This window comes from Hippocampus bargibanti, linkage group LG17 (assembly GCF_051943395.1).
Source record: "Hippocampus bargibanti isolate YZ-2025 linkage group LG17, ASM5194339v1, whole genome shotgun sequence".
Classification (NCBI taxonomy): domain Eukaryota; kingdom Metazoa; phylum Chordata; class Actinopteri; order Syngnathiformes; family Syngnathidae; genus Hippocampus; species Hippocampus bargibanti.
Genome location: NC_142750.1, coordinates 981,529 through 1,003,856, shown reverse-complemented (window position 1 = coordinate 1,003,856; position 22,328 = coordinate 981,529). Strand labels below are relative to the sequence as shown.

Below are 22,328 nucleotides of genomic sequence, written 5' to 3'. Positions count from 1 at the left end.
TTCTAAAATGGCGATTTCATACATTTTTTAAAAAAAAAATATATAATGACGATTTTCTTTTTTTTTTCTTCTAAAATGGCAATTTTTGATTTTTTTTTCCATTCTAAAATGGTGATTTTTCTACTTTATTTTTCACAATTATTTCCCTTCAACTGTTAAAAATGTGAATTAGGGTTTAAAAAAAAACGAAATCTGGCCCCCTTTTGCAAAAACTCTCCGCTGGCGTAAAAGCGACTTTTTGACAGTGTTTGCCCACCCCAAAATCCTCTTTGAAGAACGTGTCGGGCGAATGTGTTTTAGTGCCAGTGGAAGGGCAAAACAAAACTGCAAATGATAACAGAGGAATAAAAACACCTTTAACGCTGCTCGTGTTCAGGCTCTTCCAAATCAGGCTTTTAAAAAATACAGACATCGGTGGCAAAGTAGCCTCGAGTCATGATAAATAAAACGTTACAGGAATAATACGAGTGGGCCTCGATATGCAGTAAATACGCACCTAGCAGCTAGCAACCACTCATTTGACAACAACGAGGTTAAAATCTTAGAAAATCGATGTTTTGAAAGGGGAGTAAAAGAAGCCGTTTTCATAAAACAGCAAAACCCTTCACTAAATCGGCATGGTGGGGTGAGGTTCAATTTGGATCGTTTGTACGACAGCCTGCTTAAGCAACATAGGATTAGTAATGCTGATGAGGTGATACCAGAGCAAATAGGGCAATCAGGCCAGTCGTTAGTCAGGACAATAGAAGCACTACTCCCTGCGGCTCGCAGGGAGTAGTCCTCTACTCCCCCCAACCTGAGAGCATGGATCTATCATAGCAGAGTTCGACACCACCACTTTTGGACAGTAGGGATATATATATATATAGAGAGAGAGAGAGGGCCGAAACTACCAGTAAGACTTTAGTTTGCTGACGAAGTTTCTTGGATAAGAAGCGAAATGTCCGACACCTTGAAAGAAGTCCAGATGACGGCTGAGGAAACCTTTTCATCGATGGACCACTCCTGTACGACGGAGAGAGAGCTTACACAGAAATAAAACATTACTCATTACTCACCGGGTCAGGCTACATGCTAAATGCGATGCTACGCAACACATTTCAAGTAGCTCCAAGTAGCCGTTTGGACGAGACGCCGGGGGACGGGGCGGGGGGGTCTGGGCCAACGTAAACAATCGAGACCACCACGCAGTAAATATCACCCCCCCCCCCCCCCCGCCCCACCGCGTCTTGTTATTTTTAGTGTGAGGGATTCCTTTTTCACAAGACATTATTTGTCAGGCGACGACGGGGCCCTCTGGCTTCTGCCGTCATGCCCAAATAAAGCGTCCTTTCCGCAAGTCTGCTGCCTCTTCTTCCATCTCAAATGTTTAGAGGACGCTTGCTTGATGTGCGCGTCTGTGTGTCATCCACGTTCTGTGGAAGTGTCGCGGTTTGGAATTGAAGCGGATTTACAGTACGTGGGATAGGATATGTGAGACAATCTATTTTGGTCAATGGACAGTTTTGTGTTTGCTGGTGAAAAGGATGCTTTGATCCTTTCCTCTTTCATCTAGAATTGCTTCATGTCACAAAGAGGGTACAGCAAGTGCTAAAGATTTAATGACTCTGTGTCTTTGTGTTGTCATGTTATTTTGTTCTTTTGACTTCAAGATGGCGGCGCGAGAGTGACTGCCTTTACAGCAGCTCTTGTATTTTGTTTTTCTACTTCTTCTTTTCCTTTCCTCTTCCTTTCATGACTTTGCTGATGTGAAGTGTCAATTTCTCCACCGTGAGACTACTAAAGCAGCTCCTCTATTTTGTTTTTCTACTTCTTTCTTTCCTTTCTTCTTCCTTTCATAACTTTGCCGCTGTGTTACTTCCGGGTAGAGTGAACGCTGGCACGAATGGCTGCCGCTGCTCACCCGCACACAAAAAAAACATAAGTTCTTATCCCGTGACTGTAGAGTGTCCTTGAGAGTTTTGAAAGGCTCTTCTTCTTGTTCTTCTTGTTCTTCTTGTTCTTCTTCTACTTGTTCTTGTTCTTCTTGTTCTTCTTCTACTTGTTCTTGTTCTTCTTGTTCTACTTGTTCTTCTACTTGTTCTTCTTCTACTTGTTCTTTTTTATTGTTATTATTATTATTATTATTAAGGCTAATCCAAACCATGGGTTCATAAAGGATCAAATAACATATTTTTCTCCACTTTTTTTATTCAGTCCATCTCCTCTGAAGCCTTTCAAAATAAAGTGTCAGGTGGATGTCTCTCACCCCAAAAAAAGGAGCTCCGCCATTGACCAATTCCCTTTCAATTCAAAGAGATAATTTGCTTTTTTTAAAAGATAATTCACCCCAGACACGTGCGTCGTATATAACAAGGTGGAAGAGCGAGACAGGCGAGGCGTACATGGAGCGACATAAGCGAGGCTAGCAGAGGAGAGTCCACCGCAGCATCGGTGCCAAATATGGACTCTTGGTCTCAAGAATCAATTGTTGACAGCCATAAATTGTCAAATGATTTCATGGCATCCAGCAAACGCACGCCCATCCATCAACTTTGCTGCAAGAAATTCTTTATGAAATGCGCACGTTATAAGCAGTGTTTGAAACTTATGAGGAAAACGTTAGCGGACACCAGGGCAGACAACTGTGAAAAGTTGCCTGCCAGGCCATAAAGTTGCCTGCCCCATTTTTTTTACAACTTGAAACACAATAAGACGACTAATACAGTGATACCTTGGCTTATGAACTTAATTGGTTCCCAGACAGTGTGTGTAAGGCGAAAAGTGTGTATCCCAAAAACTAATTTCCCATAGGAAACCATTATAATGACAATAATCCGTTCCCATGTCCCCATAAAACATCATTTTCTAATTTTCTAAGCCTTAAAACTACGCAAAATATACCTTATTTTATGGATAATAAATGTTGTATGGTATTGTAATGAAAGAAATAAACTACTGTATAATAAAGTCGTTTTGTTGACCTTTGTGATGGTCGTTGATGGTTTGATGGAATGAATTCTCATTTTTCTATGTACCATCCGTCCACATTTTCCCCCTCCACTGTATTGGATTGGCATGTCGCCCGTGTGTCTGCAAGCGACAAACAAAAGCGAGAGTAGGGGGGAGGGTGAATCATGCCCTCTCTGGGGTGCCACCTCGACTGTCACTCTGCCCCGCAAACCCCCCCCCCCCCCCGCCCCCCTTGAATCGGCTGCATTCCTTCCACCCTCAGCCGCCTGTTTGGGTATGTGCGTGCGTGCGATTGAAACTGGGGAGAGAGAAGAGGTCAAAGGGCATCCTTTGTAAAATAAATTAATACAATAAAATAAAATCAAAGGAAATATAATAATAATAATAATAATAATACATTTCATTTCTAAGCGCCTTTCAAAACTTTCAAGGTCACTTTACAGTCACAGGATTAAGTTTTCTGTGGGTAAGCAGCGACAGCCAAACGCACCAGCATTCACTCAACCCGGAATAACTCAAATAGATCGAAAGTTAGCTAGCTTGCTAATAGATAACTCATAGATATCTAGCCCGCTAGTTAGATAGCTAGCAGATAGCTAGCCAGGAAGCCACCTAGATAGCCAGCCAGATAGCCAGTTAGACAGCTAGCCAGATAGCTAAATAAATAGCCAGCTACATAACCAGCCGGGTAGCCAGCTAACAGATAACTAATAGATAGCTAGCTCGCCAGCTAATAGACAGCCAACACAATTGAAAGATTTCAGGCTTGGTCTGGTCCATTTGAATTAAAATCAGAAGCGTCAGGCATGCTTGCATTACCTTTAACGTGATTACAAGCAAAGAAACATATTTGTCCAGATGAGTATTGTTTTATATGGAGGAAAATGAGGTAATTAATTCTAATTTCCAGTATTCCTAATTCACAGTGCGTATTTTAGAAACTGTTCATGAGCTCCAAAATGATTCCTTATTATATGTAACGCAGTACCGTATGAACGCAAGCGCGAGAATAGTTTGAAGGCTTCACAGAGGGAAAATCTGGAGCCAAGATTCAAACAGAGTAATTTTACTTTATTTGAATGTTATTGTGCCAATGACCATTTTATAGTTGAATTATTTCCGGGTGGAATGAACGTTGGTTCGAATGGCTGCCGCAGTTTACCCGTCGAAAAACTTATCGTGTGACTGTAAAGTGTCATTGAGAGTTTTGAAAGGGGGTTATAAATTAAATGTATTATTATTATTCCAAAGCACTATCGGTTTGTGCCTTTCTTTATTCGTTTGTATTTTTTTAAACAAAGTAAATAAATATTCGTTATTTTTAAACACGACACTGCACTTTCGCGTATTTCTATCATGGCATACTATCGCCGTAATAAAGAGAAATCTCAGTTTAGAGGCTGACCATCCACCGACATGACATGTTGATTTAACAATACACATTTATATCTTTTGTCTTCTTATGACATAACTCGACCAAAGCGTATCTCGACATGAGCGCAAAGCATCCCCGAAGTGGAAAAAGTGAGCGATTGGATCGAATACCAAAACGATGACATCATCGGTATGGACGAAGAAGCCGCTCGGTGATTGGACAGCCGCCTCGACCAATCACGTTGCGAGGCCATTGGGAATCGTTTAAAACACATTCTGAAAAGTGTCGGAAAGTTTGCTTCCTCGCTTCGGAACCTGGTCCAAACGGAACGGCTCCGAATAAAAATCAGATACTTACGGATTAGTCGGGAACTTTCCCGTCTGCTTTGCTTTGTACTTTTGTTTTGTGCTGTGCCGGACTCTCGCGAGCCTGACCCTGCGCGTCCATTTTTAAAGCTCGACCCCCTCCGCTTTCATTGTAAATAGACTCGAGCAAGTAGCAGCACCATGTCACAACATTTCAGAAGTGGACCAGCCTTTGGACTTTCCGCCGAGGTCAAGAGTAAGGTAAGATGTTGTTTTTCTAAAAAATACTTTTAGGCATGATGAATATTCGGAAACACCGAGTGTTTAAAAAGAGTTCGTCGATGATGATGATGCATTTCCACTTGGACCCAAATGCTTGGACTGTGCACAGTGTCTGTCAGGGGTTGGTTGGGTAACGATTTGCTCACGCCGTTTGGACAAAAAGTAATTCAAAAACTTTTAACTATTTCAATGTACTCTGTAAGTAAGTGCTTAAAAAGTTGAGTGAGAACCATGATTGTTATCAGGTTGAAATTCTCCTTTCATTTATGGCTGTTTAACTCATTCGCTACCAGACGTGTGCGAAAATGTGTCAGCTCCATTCCAGCACCCACAGAATATTGAGTTTTAGGACGATAAACATTCAATGCAGTGTTAGAAACCTTAGACTATTCTTTTGTCAGGAAAAAAAGAGTTAATTCTTAATGGCCATGGCCAGCGCTTTATTGGCTCCCAAGCATGAAAAACACAACAAATTGGGAATTGCGTTCTGTCATATTTTCAATCTCCGAATCAATTTGTGAATGGCAGTGAACGAGTTAAAAAATATTCCATACCAGATTGAATGAGAACCATGATTGTGATCGAGTTGAAATTCTCCTTTTATTGATAGCTGTTTAATTAATGTGCGGCCATTTAAATAAGTCAATTATTTGTATTTTGACGGTATGCCAAATTTGCTTTCCAATTAAAAATACGCTTCTTCTAAAACAGCCTGACACAAAAGAATTTATCACACCAAAAATGTCCGAAAAGCCATTTGCCAAGAAATACTGTGCCTATATCATAATCAATAAACTGTCAATGGTCTTTCGGATTGGAAATAATAACTCAAAGGAGCAAATAATTGCAAATGTGGGAAGTAGGGGGGCGACATTCCAGTCCAAAAGTGTTCTAAATTTGTTTTAATCTTGATTGGAAATGATGCTAGAAATGACCAAGATTGTGTAGAAGTTTTTCCAAGATGGCGTCATGCACGTGAACGACTTCCAAAATGGTCGTCAAACAATATTCTGTCGTCAACTTCCAATCAGCGCGATTCCATAACAAGGCAAGCTGCTTTGTTGACCATTGTATGTTGCTACGAATAATAATAATACATTTCATTTCTAAGCGCCTTTAAAAACTCTCAAGGACACTTTACAATCACAGGATATTTTTTTCTGCGGGTGAGCAGCGGCAGCCACACGCGCCAGCATTCACTCAACCTGGAAGTAACAAAGGTAAAAAATAATAATAATAATAATAATAACAAATAATATGACGACACAAAGACACAGAGTCATTCATTCTTCAGCATTTGCTATACCCTCTTTGTGACATGAAGCAGTTCTAGATGAAGGAGGAGAGGATCAAAGCGTCCTTTTCAGCAGTGGATCAGGGAGGTCATGGTGGAATGTGCACGTCTATTACAAGCTAAATGTTGAAAGCAAACACACAGCTGTCGCATCCATCCACCAAAAGAGATTGGATTGATTCAGACATAGCACTACTGAAGGCCTAGTCATGAAATCCACGGCCTGCCACTGTATGTATATAGCAAAAAATAGATCGATAAAAAAAATCATTTTATTTTCATATTGAAAACATATTTGGTAGTGAATGGGTGGAGATGGGAAGGGAAGCGCTAGCGAGCAAAGCATCTGACCTTGGGCGAGTAGAAGGTCAAACTGTAGCCGTTTTAGCGGCTATCGCGTCGTCATTATCGTCCGGCTGCATCCGGATGTGCGCGTTGTTGTTCTTTGTGGCGATCAAAGAGGCTTTGTTGCCATGTCAGAGTTATTTTGATGTGCTGACGCCGTCCTCCGACAGTCGGATGGTACGTTCCAACATGGTGAAGTCAAGAAGGACGAACACGGAGAGTGACGGGGAGGAACCAGCAGTCATCAACAAACGACCTTTTAAGGCGTGACCGCTGCCCTCCGTCGGAACTTGACAAAGTTTGTTTAGCTTCAATCGTTGACACGGAAGTCAACAATGACAAACCGCTGTCCAGACGGAAGACAGAGGGACACCCACCGGCTTGCCCACGTCCAGACATTTACTCATTTAGTTAAGTTATTGCCAAGGGCAACGCTAAAGGAAATCCGACGGAATTTGGCGTATTACAATCTGGAATTCTATTCGCACAATTTGGATGGGGATCGATTTTTGTGAGAATAATTTATTACCGATTTATCTAGCTGGCTATCTATTAGCTAGCTAATCTCGCTATCTAGCTGGCTACCTATCTAGCTGGCTACCTTGCTACATATCTATTTGATAACTAGCTGTCTAGCTGTCTACCCCAACTAGCTATCTATATGATATCTATTAGCCAGATAGCTAACTTTATATCTATTTAAGTTATTCCGGGTTGGGTGAACGCTGGCGCGTGTGGCTGCCGCTGCTCACCCACAGAAAAACTGATCCTGTGACTGTAAAGTGACCTTGAGAGTTTTGAAAGGCGCCTAGAAATGAAATGAATTATTGTTATTATAAATCAGTACAAACTCTTAAGACACAGGTGTCAAAATCAAGGGCCGTGGGCCAAATCTGGCCCACCGCGTCATTTTATTCGGCCCACGAAAGCAAATCAGACTTGTGAAATTTCATGATGCTTGCTAAAGTCCCAACCCAAATGTCAAATTGTCGTATGTAAACCACAATAAGTGTCATTACTCTTGATTTCAGATGATTCACAGTGGTGTTCCATCATTGCCTGCAAGGCCTTCTCTGCTGGCCTCAAAATACCTGAATCGCAGACTACTGAGAATTATATTGCGTCCGTGAATTCTTATGAAATGATTCCTGATTGGTTGGAAGTGGGCGACGCCATAAAACGGAGACAACTGAATTCCCCCCCGTGCTGACTTGTGTCTCCATTAGGCTGAAGGCTGTAAATGGGAATACAGTACTCGCAAAAAAAGCCAGACTGAGGCAGTGAGAAATATGAGCTTGGCCGGTCGACAAGGGAAGAGTAGGTTAGTCGGAGGGGGAATCAGGGGGGGGAGCGTCTGGGAAAGCTGTTGCTCCCAAGTTTGGTGTGATCCCGTGGAAGCGACGCCATCCTCAATCCCTTCAGCTTGGAAAGGTTGCTTCTGTTAGCCACGGATGTCAGACGTTCACGACTTTGCCATGACAACGTCCGGGAAACGGGGATGTGAAATTTCACAGAACTTCAAAGTCAAAGTTAGCTTTATTGTCAAATATGCTAATATGCATGACATATAGACATAGAGGGAAAAAATCATTTGCACACTGCAAGAATCAAGACAAGACCCTCCGCACCCTGCCCACCACCTTTTCCTGCGATTTCCCCAAACCGATCCATGTGTGCCAAATCCAGCAGACATTTATACAGCTTCTTCCCCCGTCGCCATTAATTCTCTTAAAAAGTCACCCAAATAGCACTTTATCATAATAATAATACATTTCATTTCTAAGCGCATTTCAAAACTCTCGAGGTCACTTTACAGTCACAGGATCAAGTTTTTCTGTGGGTGAGCAGCGGCAGCCACACGCGCCAGCGTTCACTCAACCCGGAAGTAACTCCAATAGATAGAAAGCTAGCGAATTTTCGGTGAATGTGTTTTTTTCCCCCGAATGGTTTTGGGGGAAAATCACCTCTTTTCTGTCCTCAGTTGGCAGGAAAATATGACCCACATATGGAGGAGGCGCTCAGGCTTTGGATTCAAGATGTCACCAGCAAGAAGATTGGAGACAACTTTATGGAGAGTCTGAAAGATGGCGTCCTGCTCTGCGAGTAAGTGAGCTTTTGCCATACTGCTCCGATTACCAAAAAAAAAGTTGGATTCCCGTGACTTATTTTCACACGGACGCTACAATTTCCGTGCGGTGTTTTCATGTCTTTCCGTTTTCTTTGTAGACTTATTAATGTTCTCCAGCCGGGATCGGTGAAAAAGATCAACCACTCCAGTCAAAATTGGCACCAGGTAACGACAGACCCCGCCCCCATTGTTATGTCATATGTCATTTTTACGATTCAAATGTTTTTGTTTTTTAAAATATGCTAAATATTGTATTGTATTGTCATTTTTTTTTTCCTTTGACTAATTGAAATGGACTTTGTCCTCCCTCAGTTGGAAAACATCGGCAATTTTGTCCGCGCCATCACCGAGTTCGGCCTGAAACCTCACGACATCTTCGAGGCCAACGACCTGTTTGAGAACGTCAACCATACTCAGGTCCAGTCCACCCTCATCGCCCTGGCGGGAATGGTGAGGGCAACCCCAGCCTCGAATAATAATCATGTGAAAACTTTGATATATTATCCTTGGAAAATGTTGACATATATTTCTATATTATATTTGGAAACGTTTTTTCATTCATTGGGGGGGTGCGCCTTATACACCGGAAAATACGATAAATACATTTCAGCGAGCCATTCTGTGTTTGCTTTTTTTTAGTTTAATTTCAGCTATCTTAAGCATGTGTTTTGGTTGATTTGAAACACAAACTACAAAATTGAAAATTGAAATTCACTTTTTGTAACACTTTAATTTTCTTTTTTTGTAACAGTTGAAAAGAAGGGATTTTTTTTGCTGTTTGTCGCCATTTTAGGGGAAAAAAAATTAAATCGCCATTTTAGAAAATAATAAATAAATACATACATAAAATCACCATTTTAGAAATGTTGAAAAAATGAAATAAAATCACCGTTTTAGATTTTTTTGGGTAAAAATCACCATTTTGGAAAATAAAAAATAACTAAATAAAATTGCCATTTTAGAAATGTTTTGAAAAAAATTTAATCAAATTAAAATATATATATTTTTTTAATATAAAAATCACCACTTTCTTTTTTTATGTAAAAATCGCCATTTTGGAAAATTGCGGGGGCTCATTTAGTCAATTACTTTTTTTCAAATTTGCTGTTCCTAATGGAGCCTCCAGATAGCAGCACTTAGCACACACAGCTAACAGCGCTACTGCCCAAAATATTCATTCTACATGCCGACGAGACGTTATTGATTTTTTTTGACGGCGACTGTGGGCCGAATGAAAATTGACCACGGACCGCATTTGGCCCCCGAGCCACACTTTGGTAAAATTCAAAAGCTAAATTGTCTGTTAACAATATTCCACACGGAATTCAAAGCCTTTTTTTGTGTGTAGGTGTGGCATCCTCCTATTGATGCCTCCGATGGGGAGGGCACAGCAGGGGGCTGCTGTTGTGATTACGGCCTAGCGTGACTAGCGAACGACCATCCCGCATTAAAATCGCTATGGTGGCAAAACAACTCATTAGGACGATTCTTCCAGGGGAATGAGACAATCTATGGGGGTATCAGGGCATTGTTTTAATCCAACGAGATGCTTCGAACCTCCTCCTCTGTTTCAAAACTGTTTTTGTGTGTTCGGAATTTGGACGTTGGCGGTGCTTTCTGTTCGAAATGCAAATAAGCGGTTGACCCCCAAAGAGCTGCTTGCTAGCATTTGCGCTATGTGCTTGTGTAAAGTTGACCTCTTTCCCCCGTCGAGGTCATTGCACTCCTCGCGGGAATGTATAAACAACTTTACTACAAAGTTTGCTTCTCTGGGGGTTTGTTTTTGGGGTTATCCTGCTTTTTTTTTTGTGGGTGAGGGGGGATGGTGAGTTTGGAATGCAAAATGCTTCGGTGAGGATGAAGCAAATCATGAAGAATGACCAGCAAAAAAAAAATACAATATATATATATATATATATATATATATATATATATATATATACACACACACACACATATATGTAACATCTGACTTATGACCGAGTTCGGTTCCGACCAAACGGTCGTAAGTCGAAACGGTCGTAAGTCGAAATTCATTCAAAATGTTGAATAGAGACTCGGAGGCTAAATGACACGCAAACTACCCCCTCTGGTGCCATCACACAGTTGATTGCTGTGCGAGTGTGTGACATGCTGCCTGGCCAAAATTGTCCTACGCGTTGCCAGCCTGCTAGTGCGTTGCGGTGCCAGGTGTAGATTTTTTTTTTTTTTTTTTAAATATGGTCTGGAGGTCATGGTCGTAAATACGGGTGGTCGTAAGTTGAGCTGGTCGTAAGTCGGATGTTACCTGTAGATATAGATTCAAAACGCATCACTGCAGTCATTGAAAAATAAAAATAATCAATCAGATATGGGCAACTGTGTATCAATCACTGTCATTTGTCGTCAGGCTAAGTCGAAAGGCTTCCAGTCCAAATACGACATCGGGGTCAAGTACGCCGAGAAACAGCAGCGTCGCTTCGCTCCAGAGAAACTCAGGGAAGGACGCAACATTATTGGCTTGCAGGTAAGGCAGCAACGCCATTTCACGCTAGGTCCTTTTCACCAATGGCAGTGCTCACACACACACACACAATTGAATGCTAATGAATAGCGCTCAAACGGATTTACAGTAATTCCCGCGATAGGTGAAAATCTGCAAACTAGGGACCCTTCCGAGACATGTGCTACTTTTTTTTGTATAATTCCCCGTTTTTGGTGGTTATTGGGGACCAGAAGCCACCGCGATAGCTGACAATCCGCCGAGTACGGATCTTTTCGCCGAGACGTGCTGCTTTTTTTATATATAATATAAAGCCAATCTCCATCTGTCTTTCTTGATGGTGGTCCTCATCACCTCCAGATGGGCACCAATAAACTCGCCAGTCAAAAAGGGATGACCTCTTACGGCACCAGGCGCCACCTTTACGACTCCAGGATGGGCATGGACAACCCGATGGACCAGTCCACCATCAGTCTACAGATGGGAACCAACAAAGGAGCCAACCAGGTGAGCACACGCCACGTTTTTCTCGGCTGACGGCCTTCGTTTTTCATGCCGAATCACGGTTGATTTTTTTTTTTTTTTTTTTTTTCATGTTCCCCCCCAGTCTGGTATGACGGCCCCCGGAACCAGGAGGCACATCTTTGACAAGAAGTTAGAGCTGGAGAACTGCGACACCACCACCATCTCGCTTCAGATGGGCACCAACAAAGTGGCGTCGCAGCAAGGCATGACCACCTACGGCCTCCCCCGCCAGGTTTACGACAACAAGTACTGCGCCAACCCCGCCGAGACCTTCTACAACAACGGCAGCGAAGACCACTTTGATGGCTACAACCAGTACTCTGACTAAGGAAAACCACTAGCAGCCTCAAAATCCTCCTCTTTGCTAAACCTTCGACAAACAACCACCACTTTGTGATGCGCGACTCCCCCCTAGACTGTTATTTAAACACTGATTTGATGCCATTATTGCTTCCAGTCTGTCTTTTCCTAATTATTATTATTATAATTGCTGTTTTTTTTACTCTTGGGAGCTATTTTGTCTTTCCATGAGTGTTTACTTCACGTCCTAACTTTGATCCTGCGTTGGGCGCCACCACCCCAACTGTTATGTCATCACTACAAGAGTGACCCAGACACACAAGAGGTTGATTTTCAAGATACATATTTGCTATTTCTAGATCTTAATAGAACATTATATTCCTTATTACTCAGTCGTACAGGAGTGATCCATTGATGAAAAGGTTTCTTCAGCCGTCATCTGCACTTCTTAGAAGGTGTCAGATGTTTCGCTTCTCATCCAAGATGCTTCTTCAGTGAACAAGTCTTACCGGTAGTATCGGCCCTATATATATATATATATATCCCTACTGTCCAGATAGGGCTGATACTACCGCTAAGACTTTAGTTCGTTGAAGAAGCATCTTGGATAAGAAGCGAAACGTCCCGTCCGACACCTTCAAAGTAGTACAGATGACGGCTGAAGAAACCTTTTCATCGATTATATTCCTATGTTGAAATTCCAAGACAGAATTTGGCTCATGGACATATGACCCCCCCCCCCCCCCCCCCCCCCACTCCCTCATTGGTGCTACTGACCACTATGAAATTTCAACAGGCCCGAGGAGGCGACCCTTCCTTCTTCCTTTGTGGGCGTGATTGACAAGTGTGAAGGAGGCGCAGTCGATGGACGTTTTTCGTATGTTTCCGCTTTTCAAATGAGCCAAGATTCCAGATCCAAAGTGATTCAAGTCCACGCGGTGAGTTTGGAATGTTAATTATCGTTAGTTAAAGTACAAATTGGACAGCGTTCCAAATGCCGGGTGACCTTTCCCAGTTTTGATGCTTTTTTTGTTCCAATTCGCCATTCCCAAACTTTATTTGAAATGTTAAGAACGCACGCTTTCTCTTTCTATTTTATTATTTTTTTTTTTATTTTGAAGATGACATATCGTATTGCTGTAACTCACCAAATGTCTTTGAATGTAACGTTGCTATTTGTGCCACAAAGCTGCTGCTGGTATTTTTAAGAAATAGGGAATATACATACAGTACGTGCACACTTTTTTGGGGGGGGAGGTTGGAATGCATATTTCAGATGGCGTTAAATATTATCGTGATTTTTGCAGTCGGCGTGCTCAAATCGCTCGCCTAGTTTTAAAAAGTGTCACCCAAGACAAAAAAGCACCTGAAACAGAGTTGTCAGTCAACTCTTAACATTCCTTCCTTTAATTGGTTAAAATGAATTTCAGCATTTTTTTAAACGGCGCATTGACTTGATTTGTGCAATTTAAAATGCATTAAAGTGTGAAGTCCGTGGTTAAAAAAATGTCACGTGTCCGAGAGTAGGCTGTGTTATGACGATTTTTAAAATGTCTTTTTGTTCTGGCTTTCACTACAATATGACAGTTGTGCAATAAAAACACTTGAAAAGTAAAATTCTGATTTATTGTACTCATCGCAACACAAAGGAAATGGAAAGGATATGATTCTAAAAAAAGAATGTATTTTTGCTTGTAAATTCCATTCAATCTGTTATCTAGCTAGCTACCGAGCTATCTATTTGCTATTTTTAATAATAATACATTTCATTTTTAAGCTATTTATTAGCTGGCTATCTAGCTAGATATCTAGCTAGCTATCTAATGGCGATCTACTAGCTGTCTGGCTGGCTACTTGCTATCTATTAGCTATCTAGGTAACTATTTATTGGCTATCTATTAACTAGCTAGCTAGCGATCTATTTGAGTTACTTCTGGGTTAGCTATATTTGCTAGCTATCTAGCTAGCTATTTGGCTAGCTATCTAATGCGATCTACTAGCTGTCTGGCTGGCTACGAGCTATCTGGCTATTTATCTATTAGGTATCTAGGTAACTATTTATTGGCTATCTATTAGCTATTTAGCTAGATTTCGATCTATTTGAGTTACTTCCGGGTTAGCTATATTCACAAGGTATTAGCTATCTATTCGCTAGGTATTAGCCATCTGTTTGCTATGTATTAGCTATATTCGCTCGGTATTAGCTATCTATGCGCTAGCTATTAGCTATCTATTCGCTAGCTTTCTATCTATTTGAGTTACTGTGGAGAGAGTAATAGGCTATCTATACAGTGATGAAAATATCATGTTACCTGTCAATTCAATGTCAAGTCCAAAGTGATAAATAAAAAATACCAAAACATACGGGGTAAAATAGCTGCGTGGAAGAACATTCAGTAATATGGAATGCCGGGTTCGACACACACACACACACACACACAAAAAAACAAATATTAAGTACCCATAAATCTAAATGACAGTAAATAAAACACGATGTATAACCATCACGTGTGTCCGCCATATTGGATGTGGCAGATCTTCCCGAGCAAACTCCCGTATTTCCTTCCATTCATGATACATTCCATTAGATAGATGTTAATACATTTGAGAAACCGGTATGACACTTAAAAAAAACATCTGTTGATTGTAAACTTTTACTCCAGTAGTTCATTTGAAAGGTTTTGAATTGGGCACATTTAAAAAAACACAGTAGTCGTTAATTAATTTGCAAATTTGATATTGCACTCCAGTGCAATTAAAAACCATTAATCAGTCCTGCCTTGAAAAGCTAATCCCGAGACATTTGATTTTAAGTGTAAAACGCTTGCTTCGTCTCTAATAATAATAATAGTAATTATTATTATTATTATTATTATGATTATTATCTAAGAGGCAAATACATGATCCGCTCCACTTCCAATATGGCGCCAAAGTTGATTCAGCATTCATGGTAGCATTTCTATTAAAAAAAAATGATTATCTCTGGTGCTAACGAAACAACAATTTGTTGAACCAGTTGAAAGGTGAAGAAATGATCACTGATTGGCTGCTTCACACGCATCGATCCAGTCACTATAAACATCCACTGGTTCCGACAGATCTAGTGGGGGAGGAGGGGGGGAAATTAAGGAAATTATAAATGTTGACGATAATAAATCTTGAAATTATTCATTCGTAAGTGTGAATGGAATGAATGGCAGCTCTAGTGTGCATGACTTTGAATAGGATACACGTTATAGGTGTCTGGAACTCCTCCAAGCAAACGCTGCATGAAATGATTCCCGTGTTTCGTGTTCGCTCCCTGAAAATAAAAAAACATATTTGTCAACATTGCGCTTTCAAAGCCATTTTCAGATAAACTCACATTTTCACATCGCAGGATTTCTCGTGGTTACAAAACGGGCACGTGAATTGGGTGTCCAAGTTGCCTGTCATTTTTTTCTTGGGAGGAGGCTTTCGCTTGGATTTTCTGCGCCCCATTTTTTTATTGCCCTGCGGTGGAGAAAGAATCAGAATCAGAAAACCTTTATTCGTCACACAATGGGGACATTTGCATTGTGCTAAAAATGTTCAATAATAATTCATCACACATTTTCTAAGACCATATTAAAGTGCATTCAAATAGCTTTCAAATGATGTCTAGATTATTGTTCTATGACAAATAATAAGGAAATAATGGAATTTTTAATTTTCGAAATATGAGGGGATTTTCTGCCTGTAATTACACACTTAAAACAATGAAAATCTGTGACCGAACATCTGAACACGGTCACTATTTTAGTTATTTAAGTTATTAATTGGAATGATTTAGCGATCCTTTAGTTGAATTTATATTAAATCATCTGTATTCTACAGTATTTGATGTCTAAAGCGAAATATAAGTGACAGAATAGCAAATATCAACGATCGAATGCAGGCAGATTTTGGTCAGAAATCCAAAATGGCTGTCTTTAAATACAAGGAAAGAAAATTGCGAGCTCTAGAAATATATATGCTAATGCTTGTTTTTGCTTGAAACTTGGCAGTTATCGAGAAAAATATATATTCTACCACTTCTATGAGTTATAGAAATACAATTTACTCAACATTATAAACTGTAGTGTTAGCAAAAAGAGCGTCAACTTCAATCAATTTTTTTCTCGTTGTCGTATTGGGAAATTTCAAGAAACAACATGGAGGGAAACTTGTGTAATACGTCATCATAAACTGCATATCTTGTAAAATACCACCAAAAACGATTACGTACTTCACAAAAATGCAATATAGGTCGCTGTAGCGTACCTTAATATTTCTGTCATTGAAGTGACAACAGAAACAATGAACCCAATGGTTCTGCATAGTACTGTATGTTGCGTGTGAGCAACTTTGTATGAATTGACGTATGACTTGTTTATTAACCATAACAATGACAATGGAACTTGGTAAAAACACGCTTTGGCTCGTTTAATTTTCTTTCCAGAATAATTTAGAACTTGCTTGAAATTTCAGGCACATATCTTATTTGCACACAGCTGACTTGACTGTTATTATGAAATGTGCATACGCCACCCACTAGACTGCTAATAAACTAACGCAGCATTCGCAATATAAAAATATCAACATTTAGCCATTTGTCAACTAAAGCGAAAAAAAGTCAATGGCTAGCGACTTCAAATATGGAAGCGTCGCTACGACAATGATTATGCGATGATGATTTTTGAATGGTTCATCCGGAATGACTGAAATAGCGTTACGTGAACCACGCGTGCTATCGTGCGTGATCGTAGCATAGCTATTTGTTATTTGTGGGATGAGAAATATGAATTCAATCGATGCGTGCTTCTTAATGTTTAAAAAAAGATGCAGATTCAACATCACTGGGCAAAGCTTTATTAACACGCTAACAAACGAGTAAACTGCGTTATGCAAGAGCTGGTTAGCAGCATTGTTTACGAATCGAAATACGATAGAAAAAAAAAACGTACCTTCGAAAATAATTTGCAGATTAATGATATTGATCCGTGGGTTTGATATCAATTGCGTGAAAATGATTATTTGGAGAAATCCACGAAAAACACATATTTCTTTGAATCCGTGTTTTACCAACCGCTAACTGGCGTGCCCCCCCCCTCTCCGCGGTGACGTAAGTAGGTCTCAAAATTAGAATCAAAATGAATGTTATATTCACAATGCTCTGAAATATTTAATATCGTACACATCGCGGAAGTGGTTGAATTCAATTTCATAAATGCTGTCACGTGACAAAGAAACAAATATGAATCTAAAAAAAATCATATCGCGGAAATTCTGATGAAAAAGATCGCCGGTATATAACGTGTATTTGTTATGAAATATGATTATATATATATGTTACATTGATATAATTATTTGCCTCGTGACTATGTCGATAAATATTCATTTTGTCAAATTAGGTCTAAAACGTTGCTCGATGAGACCCGTAGTAATGGGCGTGGTTCACATATCTTGCCAGAAAACGATTGGCTAACGTCACGCCAGAAGGACGACACCGGAAGTCAGTGGCACTTGTCGCAGGATTCATAACAGTAACTCCGGAGCACGCTTGTAAAGAAGGTATTTACCGTTTTTTGTTGCTATCGACCAAAAAAATATCATTCGAATTTGTACCGTGCTTGTGTCAACCAAATTATGAAAAAAAACATGTTATCCGTCAACCAGGCCAACATTCGGGGAAACTACAGCACCCCGGCTATCTAACCAGACCACCTTGTCCCTGATACGGATCTGCTGTTGCATTTTGAAATAAACAAAACGCCTCTGAAAAGTGACAACACGACCTGAGATCTGACATGTTAACTTGCTAACATGCTAACATGTTGATTTTTTTTTCGTCAATATTTGGTACGCTGTAAAAGAAAGAAGCCTTGTTCTCCCTCACTGGAGGAAACTACAACATCCGGGCTATTTAACCACATCACCCTCATATTTTCATTCCTTGTGGATGAACTTTCTCTCTTTTCAATATTTACTGTATGCAGACTTCCTCGGGCATCACTATGGCAACCGAGGGGGATCCTTCCGACTTGGTCAAAGTGTTACACCTCCTGGTGCTTTCGTTCACTTGGGGAATGCAGATCTGGGTCTCCTTCATTGGAGGTAAGCGTCGTCAAAGAATTAGGGAGTTTTTTAGTGCATTGGTCTTTTTTTCCCTAATATTTTCCATCTGGTCGGTCTCTGCAGGTTTTGCTTTGGTGTGGCAGGTGACTCGGCATACTTTTGGCCTAGTGCAGAGTAAACTCTTCCCGGTTTATTTCTATTGTCTGATGGGAAGCCATTTGGTCAGTCTGGCAATTTATGCCGTGTATCATCCAAGAGAGCTGCTGGACACGCGTGAAACGGTGCAGGTAAAGCGTCGCATTAGCATAGGCAGCGCTGGAACTTTTTGTGGTTTTTTTTTTTTTTTTTTTTGGAAATGCAGCTCTTGAATTGGACAACAGACACCATTTGTTTGTTTCCTAACTGACATCAGAAAAAAACGTTTGATAGCATCTAAAATAGCCAAAACACGCAGGCTGATATTTTTTAGTCAAATGCAAAACACCAAGAAAAATGACTTCAAGTGTCCCAAAACTGCCACAAAATGAGCTCAAAACTGGGCAGATTCAGAAAGTCCCGCCCCCTCGTTCGTGATGTCACTATTGGTCACACACTGCCTTGCTCCAGAATCAAAACAATGGCTTCAGAGAGTTCAGATTCGGAGAAGATGCTTTCTTGTTACTCATCCAGTTATGAATATGATTCAAATTGTTCTGAAGAGGAAAGCATAAATGTTTGCAATCGATGAAAGAAGTCCTTCCGTATCAATTCGAGCCGTCTGGACTCCAATGTAGCGCCCAGAAAATGCACAAGATGGCGCACAAGCTCCGTTGGAAATGGGCTGACTTGTCCATTGGGAATTTGTGTCAACTTACACCTTCTTTATGCGTGTTACTGCAATTGGCTGCGACACACAACGATTCACCATCGCGTTATTTCTGTAGTTTTCCTTCTAATTTCGCCATCAACACTGTGTTTTCAGACGAAAAAAAGTACCCAAAATGCATTGTGTGTCACTTTCTCAGTCACGGGCGTTCCCTCCGTGACGTCACTTAAGGCATCGTCTTCAGCTGGAAAACAAGACTTCCATAATATTCAGCGCGAGTCTTAAAACGTAAAAAAATCTAGCTCCATGCGGTGAAATCTTTGTAAAATGCGCTCAGTAGAAGTCATTTGAAGTCATTTTACAAATTATGGACACAAATTGCCCGGAGGTGTCGGTTGTCCTTTAAATGTCCTTCACGTGGTTTTGGATTTTGTTCCTTTTGCAGATGGCCTTCTATTTTACGGCATTGGTGACGGCGGGTTTGAACGCTTGGTGGTTTGGTCCGGCAGCCACCGAGGTGATGTTCCTGATGAGGGCAGTGGAGACGGAACACGGTCTTGGGAACCAAATCGGACTGGGCGCCCAAAAGGAAGCCTACGCCAAACTTAAAGAGCAAGATCCCAAGTACAAAGCTTACAAAAGAACTTTTGGCCGCTACCACGGGTTGACCAACCTTTGTAACCTGATAGGAGTCATCTGCACTGCAACTAACCTGATCTACACTGCTTTCAATCTATCTACGATCTAGTCTGATTGGGTACAATTACAAAATGCACAGTACAGTGATACCTCGGTTTACGAATGCTTTAGCTAATGAACTTTTCGCCTTACGAATGTGAAATTCGCGAGAATGCAATCTTGGCATACAAACTATTTTTCGGGAAACACACGGAGCGCCACAATGAGTGATGTGTCGTTCGCCAACGAGCCCGTTCTCCTAACAAGTAAATGGCAGCCAGTGAGGGGGGACGGTTACAGAAACACAGTTACAAATAAAAATAGATAGTCACACGACAGAGAGTGAGAAAATGGATAGAAAACAGTGAAATTTGGACTTGTTTCAACTTTATTGATAGTTGAAAGGCAGAGTGTAGACTGCAAGGTTAAAATATCCCATCAATCAGGCTACACAAATAAGCCGCACTCGGATATCGTCAAGAGGCAACCTGGAAGTTCGTCATCCATTGATGATTTCACGGCAAGCCACAGATGCTTTGAGAACTTTGAGCGTCGTACAGGGATTCACAGTGTCATTCGTCATGGTGAGGCAGCCAGTTATGACGATAAAGCGGCCAAAGCTTATAAGGAATCATTCCTCAAGATGGTGGAAGAAGGCGACATTCCTCATCAAGTGTTTAATACTGATGAAACCGGCCACTCCATTCCATCAAGCCATCACCATCACAAAGGTAAATAAAAATACTTTATTTTATTATACTGTACAGTTTATTTATTTCATTGCAATACTATAGCACTATTTATTATACATAAAATAAGGTATATTTTGTGTAGTTTTAAGGCTTAGAAAATTGAAAATGATGTTTTATGGGGACGTGGGAACGGATTATTCTCATTTTAATGGTTTCCTATGGGAAATTAATGTTTGGGATACACACTTTTCGCCTTAAGCACATTTTCTGGTAACCAATTAAGTTCGTGAGCCAAGGTATCACTATATATGAATTATGTATTTTTCTCTTTTTTGAGAGGGAGAAAGAGAATATTTCTCCACTAGGGGGCGATGGCGCAACACTTAAAAATAAGCAAACATACGGAGATGATTGTTCTTGTTTGAAAATACAAATGTTTTCACTTTTTAAAGAAGACATTAATTCAATGCCTCAAACTTCTCAAAAGACGACATTACATTTTATGCAATATTTGAAATAAACATTGAATCCGCCAGCAATTTTTCTTTGTTGCTGACGTCAGCGCTCATAATAATAATAATAATAATACATTTCATTTGAAGCACCTTTCAAAGCTCTCAAGGACACTTTACAGTCACAGACAAGCATAGGTACTATAATCAATAAAATACAATCACAAATAGAATACAATAAATAAAATATAATTATAAATAGAAACAAGTGAGCGACACAGATGATCATTTGCGATGATGATGATAATAATAATAATACATTTGATTTATAAGCACCTTTCAAAACTCTCAAGGTCACTTTACAGTCACAGGATAAGTTTTTATGGGTGAGCAGCGGCAGCCACACGCACCAGCGTTCACTCAAACCCGGAAGTAATTCAAATAGATAGAAAGCTAGCTACTAATAGCTAGTGACGATGCAAGTACATACAAGTGCGCATTCCTTTCCAAGTTAAAAAAAGCAGAGATGACAACTGAATATTGCTCCTTCCAGTAAATGTTGTCGTCAGGAATTAAAACCCTGTTAAAGCAAAGAACAAGTTTGTCAAGTCATTTAATGGTGTTTACACGCGTAGGAAGTGATGTGTTCAGATCAGGTTCTATCCCCAGGTTACAGATGAAAATAAATAAAAGAAAACAATCTGAAGGGCGTGCGTGTGAGCAAGAGGAAGGACGCAAACAAAAGAAAATGTCCGTCACATTCCTCACTCCAGGAAGTGAAGTTTGACAAAGAGTCACATCAGTCGTCATGTCAAATTGTAACATCAAATATTTCAAAGCCGTGATGCTGTTGTGGAGCCCTAAAAAAATCACCCTGTGTTTTGTATTGTGTTTATGTGGGTTTTCTTGGGGTATTCTGGTTTCCTCCCACATTCCATAAACACCCATGGCAGGTTAATGGAACGCTCTAAATTGGATTGAATGTACCTTTATTCATCTGGCAGTGGAGAACTTGACACTTCACAGCAGCAAATTTATGAAAGGAAGAGGAAAGGATAGAAAGAAGTAGAAAAACAAAATACAGGAGCTGCTGGAAAGGCAGCTACTCATACGCCGCCATCTTGAAGTCAAAAAGTTTATTAGTTGTCTCGATGGCTGGCGATCTTGCTAGGTATCTGTTGGCTATCGATTGACTAGCAAGCTAGCTTTCTATCTATTTGAGTTACTTCTGGGTTGAGTGAACGCTGGCGACCTTGAGAGTTTTGAAAGGCGCTTAGAAATTAAATGTATTATAAAAAAAATATATATTTAATATTTAAAAAAACTAAATATTATGACAATACAAAGACACAGAGATTCATTCTTCAGCACTTGCACTCAGCACTCAGTCGCTCGCTAGAAGCAGTTTTCGATGCTAGCTAGTGCTCGGTCACTATCTAGCTAGCACTCAGTCGCTCGCTAGCCAGCGCTTGGTCGCTCGCTAGCTTAGCGCGTTTGGTCACTAGCTAGCTAGTGCGCGGTCGCTTGCTAGCTAGCGCTCGGTTGCTAGCGCTAAATGAGCATTGAATTTCACAAACTTGATTTGCTTTAGTGGGCCAAATAAAAAGTATCTGCTTTGACTTTGACACCTCTCATGAA

The 22,328-nt window shown here is 40.5% G+C and overlaps 3 protein-coding genes across 3 annotated transcripts; 2 read left to right on the top strand and 1 right to left on the bottom strand.

Annotated features, from left to right (window-relative positions):
* The first annotated feature begins 4,593 nt into the window (after nt 1-4,593).
* cnn1b (calponin 1, basic, smooth muscle, b) lies at nt 4,594-13,436 on the top strand. Its single transcript, XM_089018290.1, has 7 exons — nt 4,594-4,893; nt 8,535-8,656; nt 8,780-8,846; nt 8,994-9,131; nt 11,071-11,187; nt 11,524-11,670; nt 11,771-13,436. Exons 1-7 carry the CDS (start codon nt 4,834-4,836, stop codon nt 12,014-12,016), a joined length of 897 nt encoding a protein of 298 aa, XP_088874416.1. The 5' UTR covers nt 4,594-4,833; the 3' UTR covers nt 12,017-13,436.
* Nucleotides 13,437-13,592: 156 nt separating this feature from the next.
* On the bottom strand, nt 13,593-17,294 carry elof1 (elongation factor 1). Its single transcript, XM_089018296.1, has 4 exons — nt 16,953-17,294; nt 15,353-15,480; nt 15,219-15,289; nt 13,593-15,088 (listed from the first exon to the last, which is right to left on the bottom strand). Exons 2-4 carry the CDS (start codon nt 15,466-15,468, stop codon nt 15,024-15,026), a joined length of 252 nt encoding a protein of 83 aa, XP_088874422.1. The 5' UTR covers nt 15,469-15,480; nt 16,953-17,294; the 3' UTR covers nt 13,593-15,023.
* Nucleotides 17,295-17,445: 151 nt separating this feature from the next.
* On the top strand, nt 17,446-21,396 carry tmem205 (transmembrane protein 205). The gene is made up of 4 exons (XM_089018295.1): nt 17,446-17,559; nt 17,985-18,102; nt 18,187-18,350; nt 19,314-21,396. The coding sequence occupies exons 2-4, from the start codon at nt 18,003-18,005 to the stop codon at nt 19,614-19,616; spliced, it is 567 nt and encodes a 188-aa protein (XP_088874421.1). The 5' UTR covers nt 17,446-17,559; nt 17,985-18,002; the 3' UTR covers nt 19,617-21,396.
* Nucleotides 21,397-22,328: the final 932 nt, after the last annotated feature.

Excerpts from the sequence above, each read along its gene's own strand:
- cnn1b (XM_089018290.1), top strand. The coding sequence starts at position 4,834 with ATGTCACAACATTTCAGAAGTGGACCAGCCTTTGGACTTTCCGCCGAG. Across the intron at positions 9,132-11,070 it reads TCATCGCCCTGGCGGGAATG|GCTAAGTCGAAAGGCTTCCA; the intron begins GTGAGGGCAACC and ends ATTTGTCGTCAG. Across the intron at positions 11,188-11,523 it reads GCAACATTATTGGCTTGCAG|ATGGGCACCAATAAACTCGC; the intron begins GTAAGGCAGCAA and ends CATCACCTCCAG.
- elof1 (XM_089018296.1), bottom strand. The coding sequence starts at position 15,468 with ATGGGGCGCAGAAAATCCAAGCGAAAGCCTCCTCCCAAGAAAAAAATG. Across the intron at positions 15,290-15,352 it reads AAATCCTGCGATGTGAAAAT|GGAGCGAACACGAAACACGG; the intron begins GTGAGTTTATCT and ends TTTTATTTTCAG. Across the intron at positions 15,089-15,218 it reads GTTCCAGACACCTATAACGT|ATCTGTCGGAACCAGTGGAT; the intron begins GTATCCTATTCA and ends CTCCCCCACTAG.
- tmem205 (XM_089018295.1), top strand. The coding sequence starts at position 18,003 with ATGGCAACCGAGGGGGATCCTTCCGACTTGGTCAAAGTGTTACACCTC. Across the intron at positions 18,103-18,186 it reads CTGGGTCTCCTTCATTGGAG|GTTTTGCTTTGGTGTGGCAG; the intron begins GTAAGCGTCGTC and ends CGGTCTCTGCAG. Across the intron at positions 18,351-19,313 it reads ACACGCGTGAAACGGTGCAG|ATGGCCTTCTATTTTACGGC; the intron begins GTAAAGCGTCGC and ends TTCCTTTTGCAG.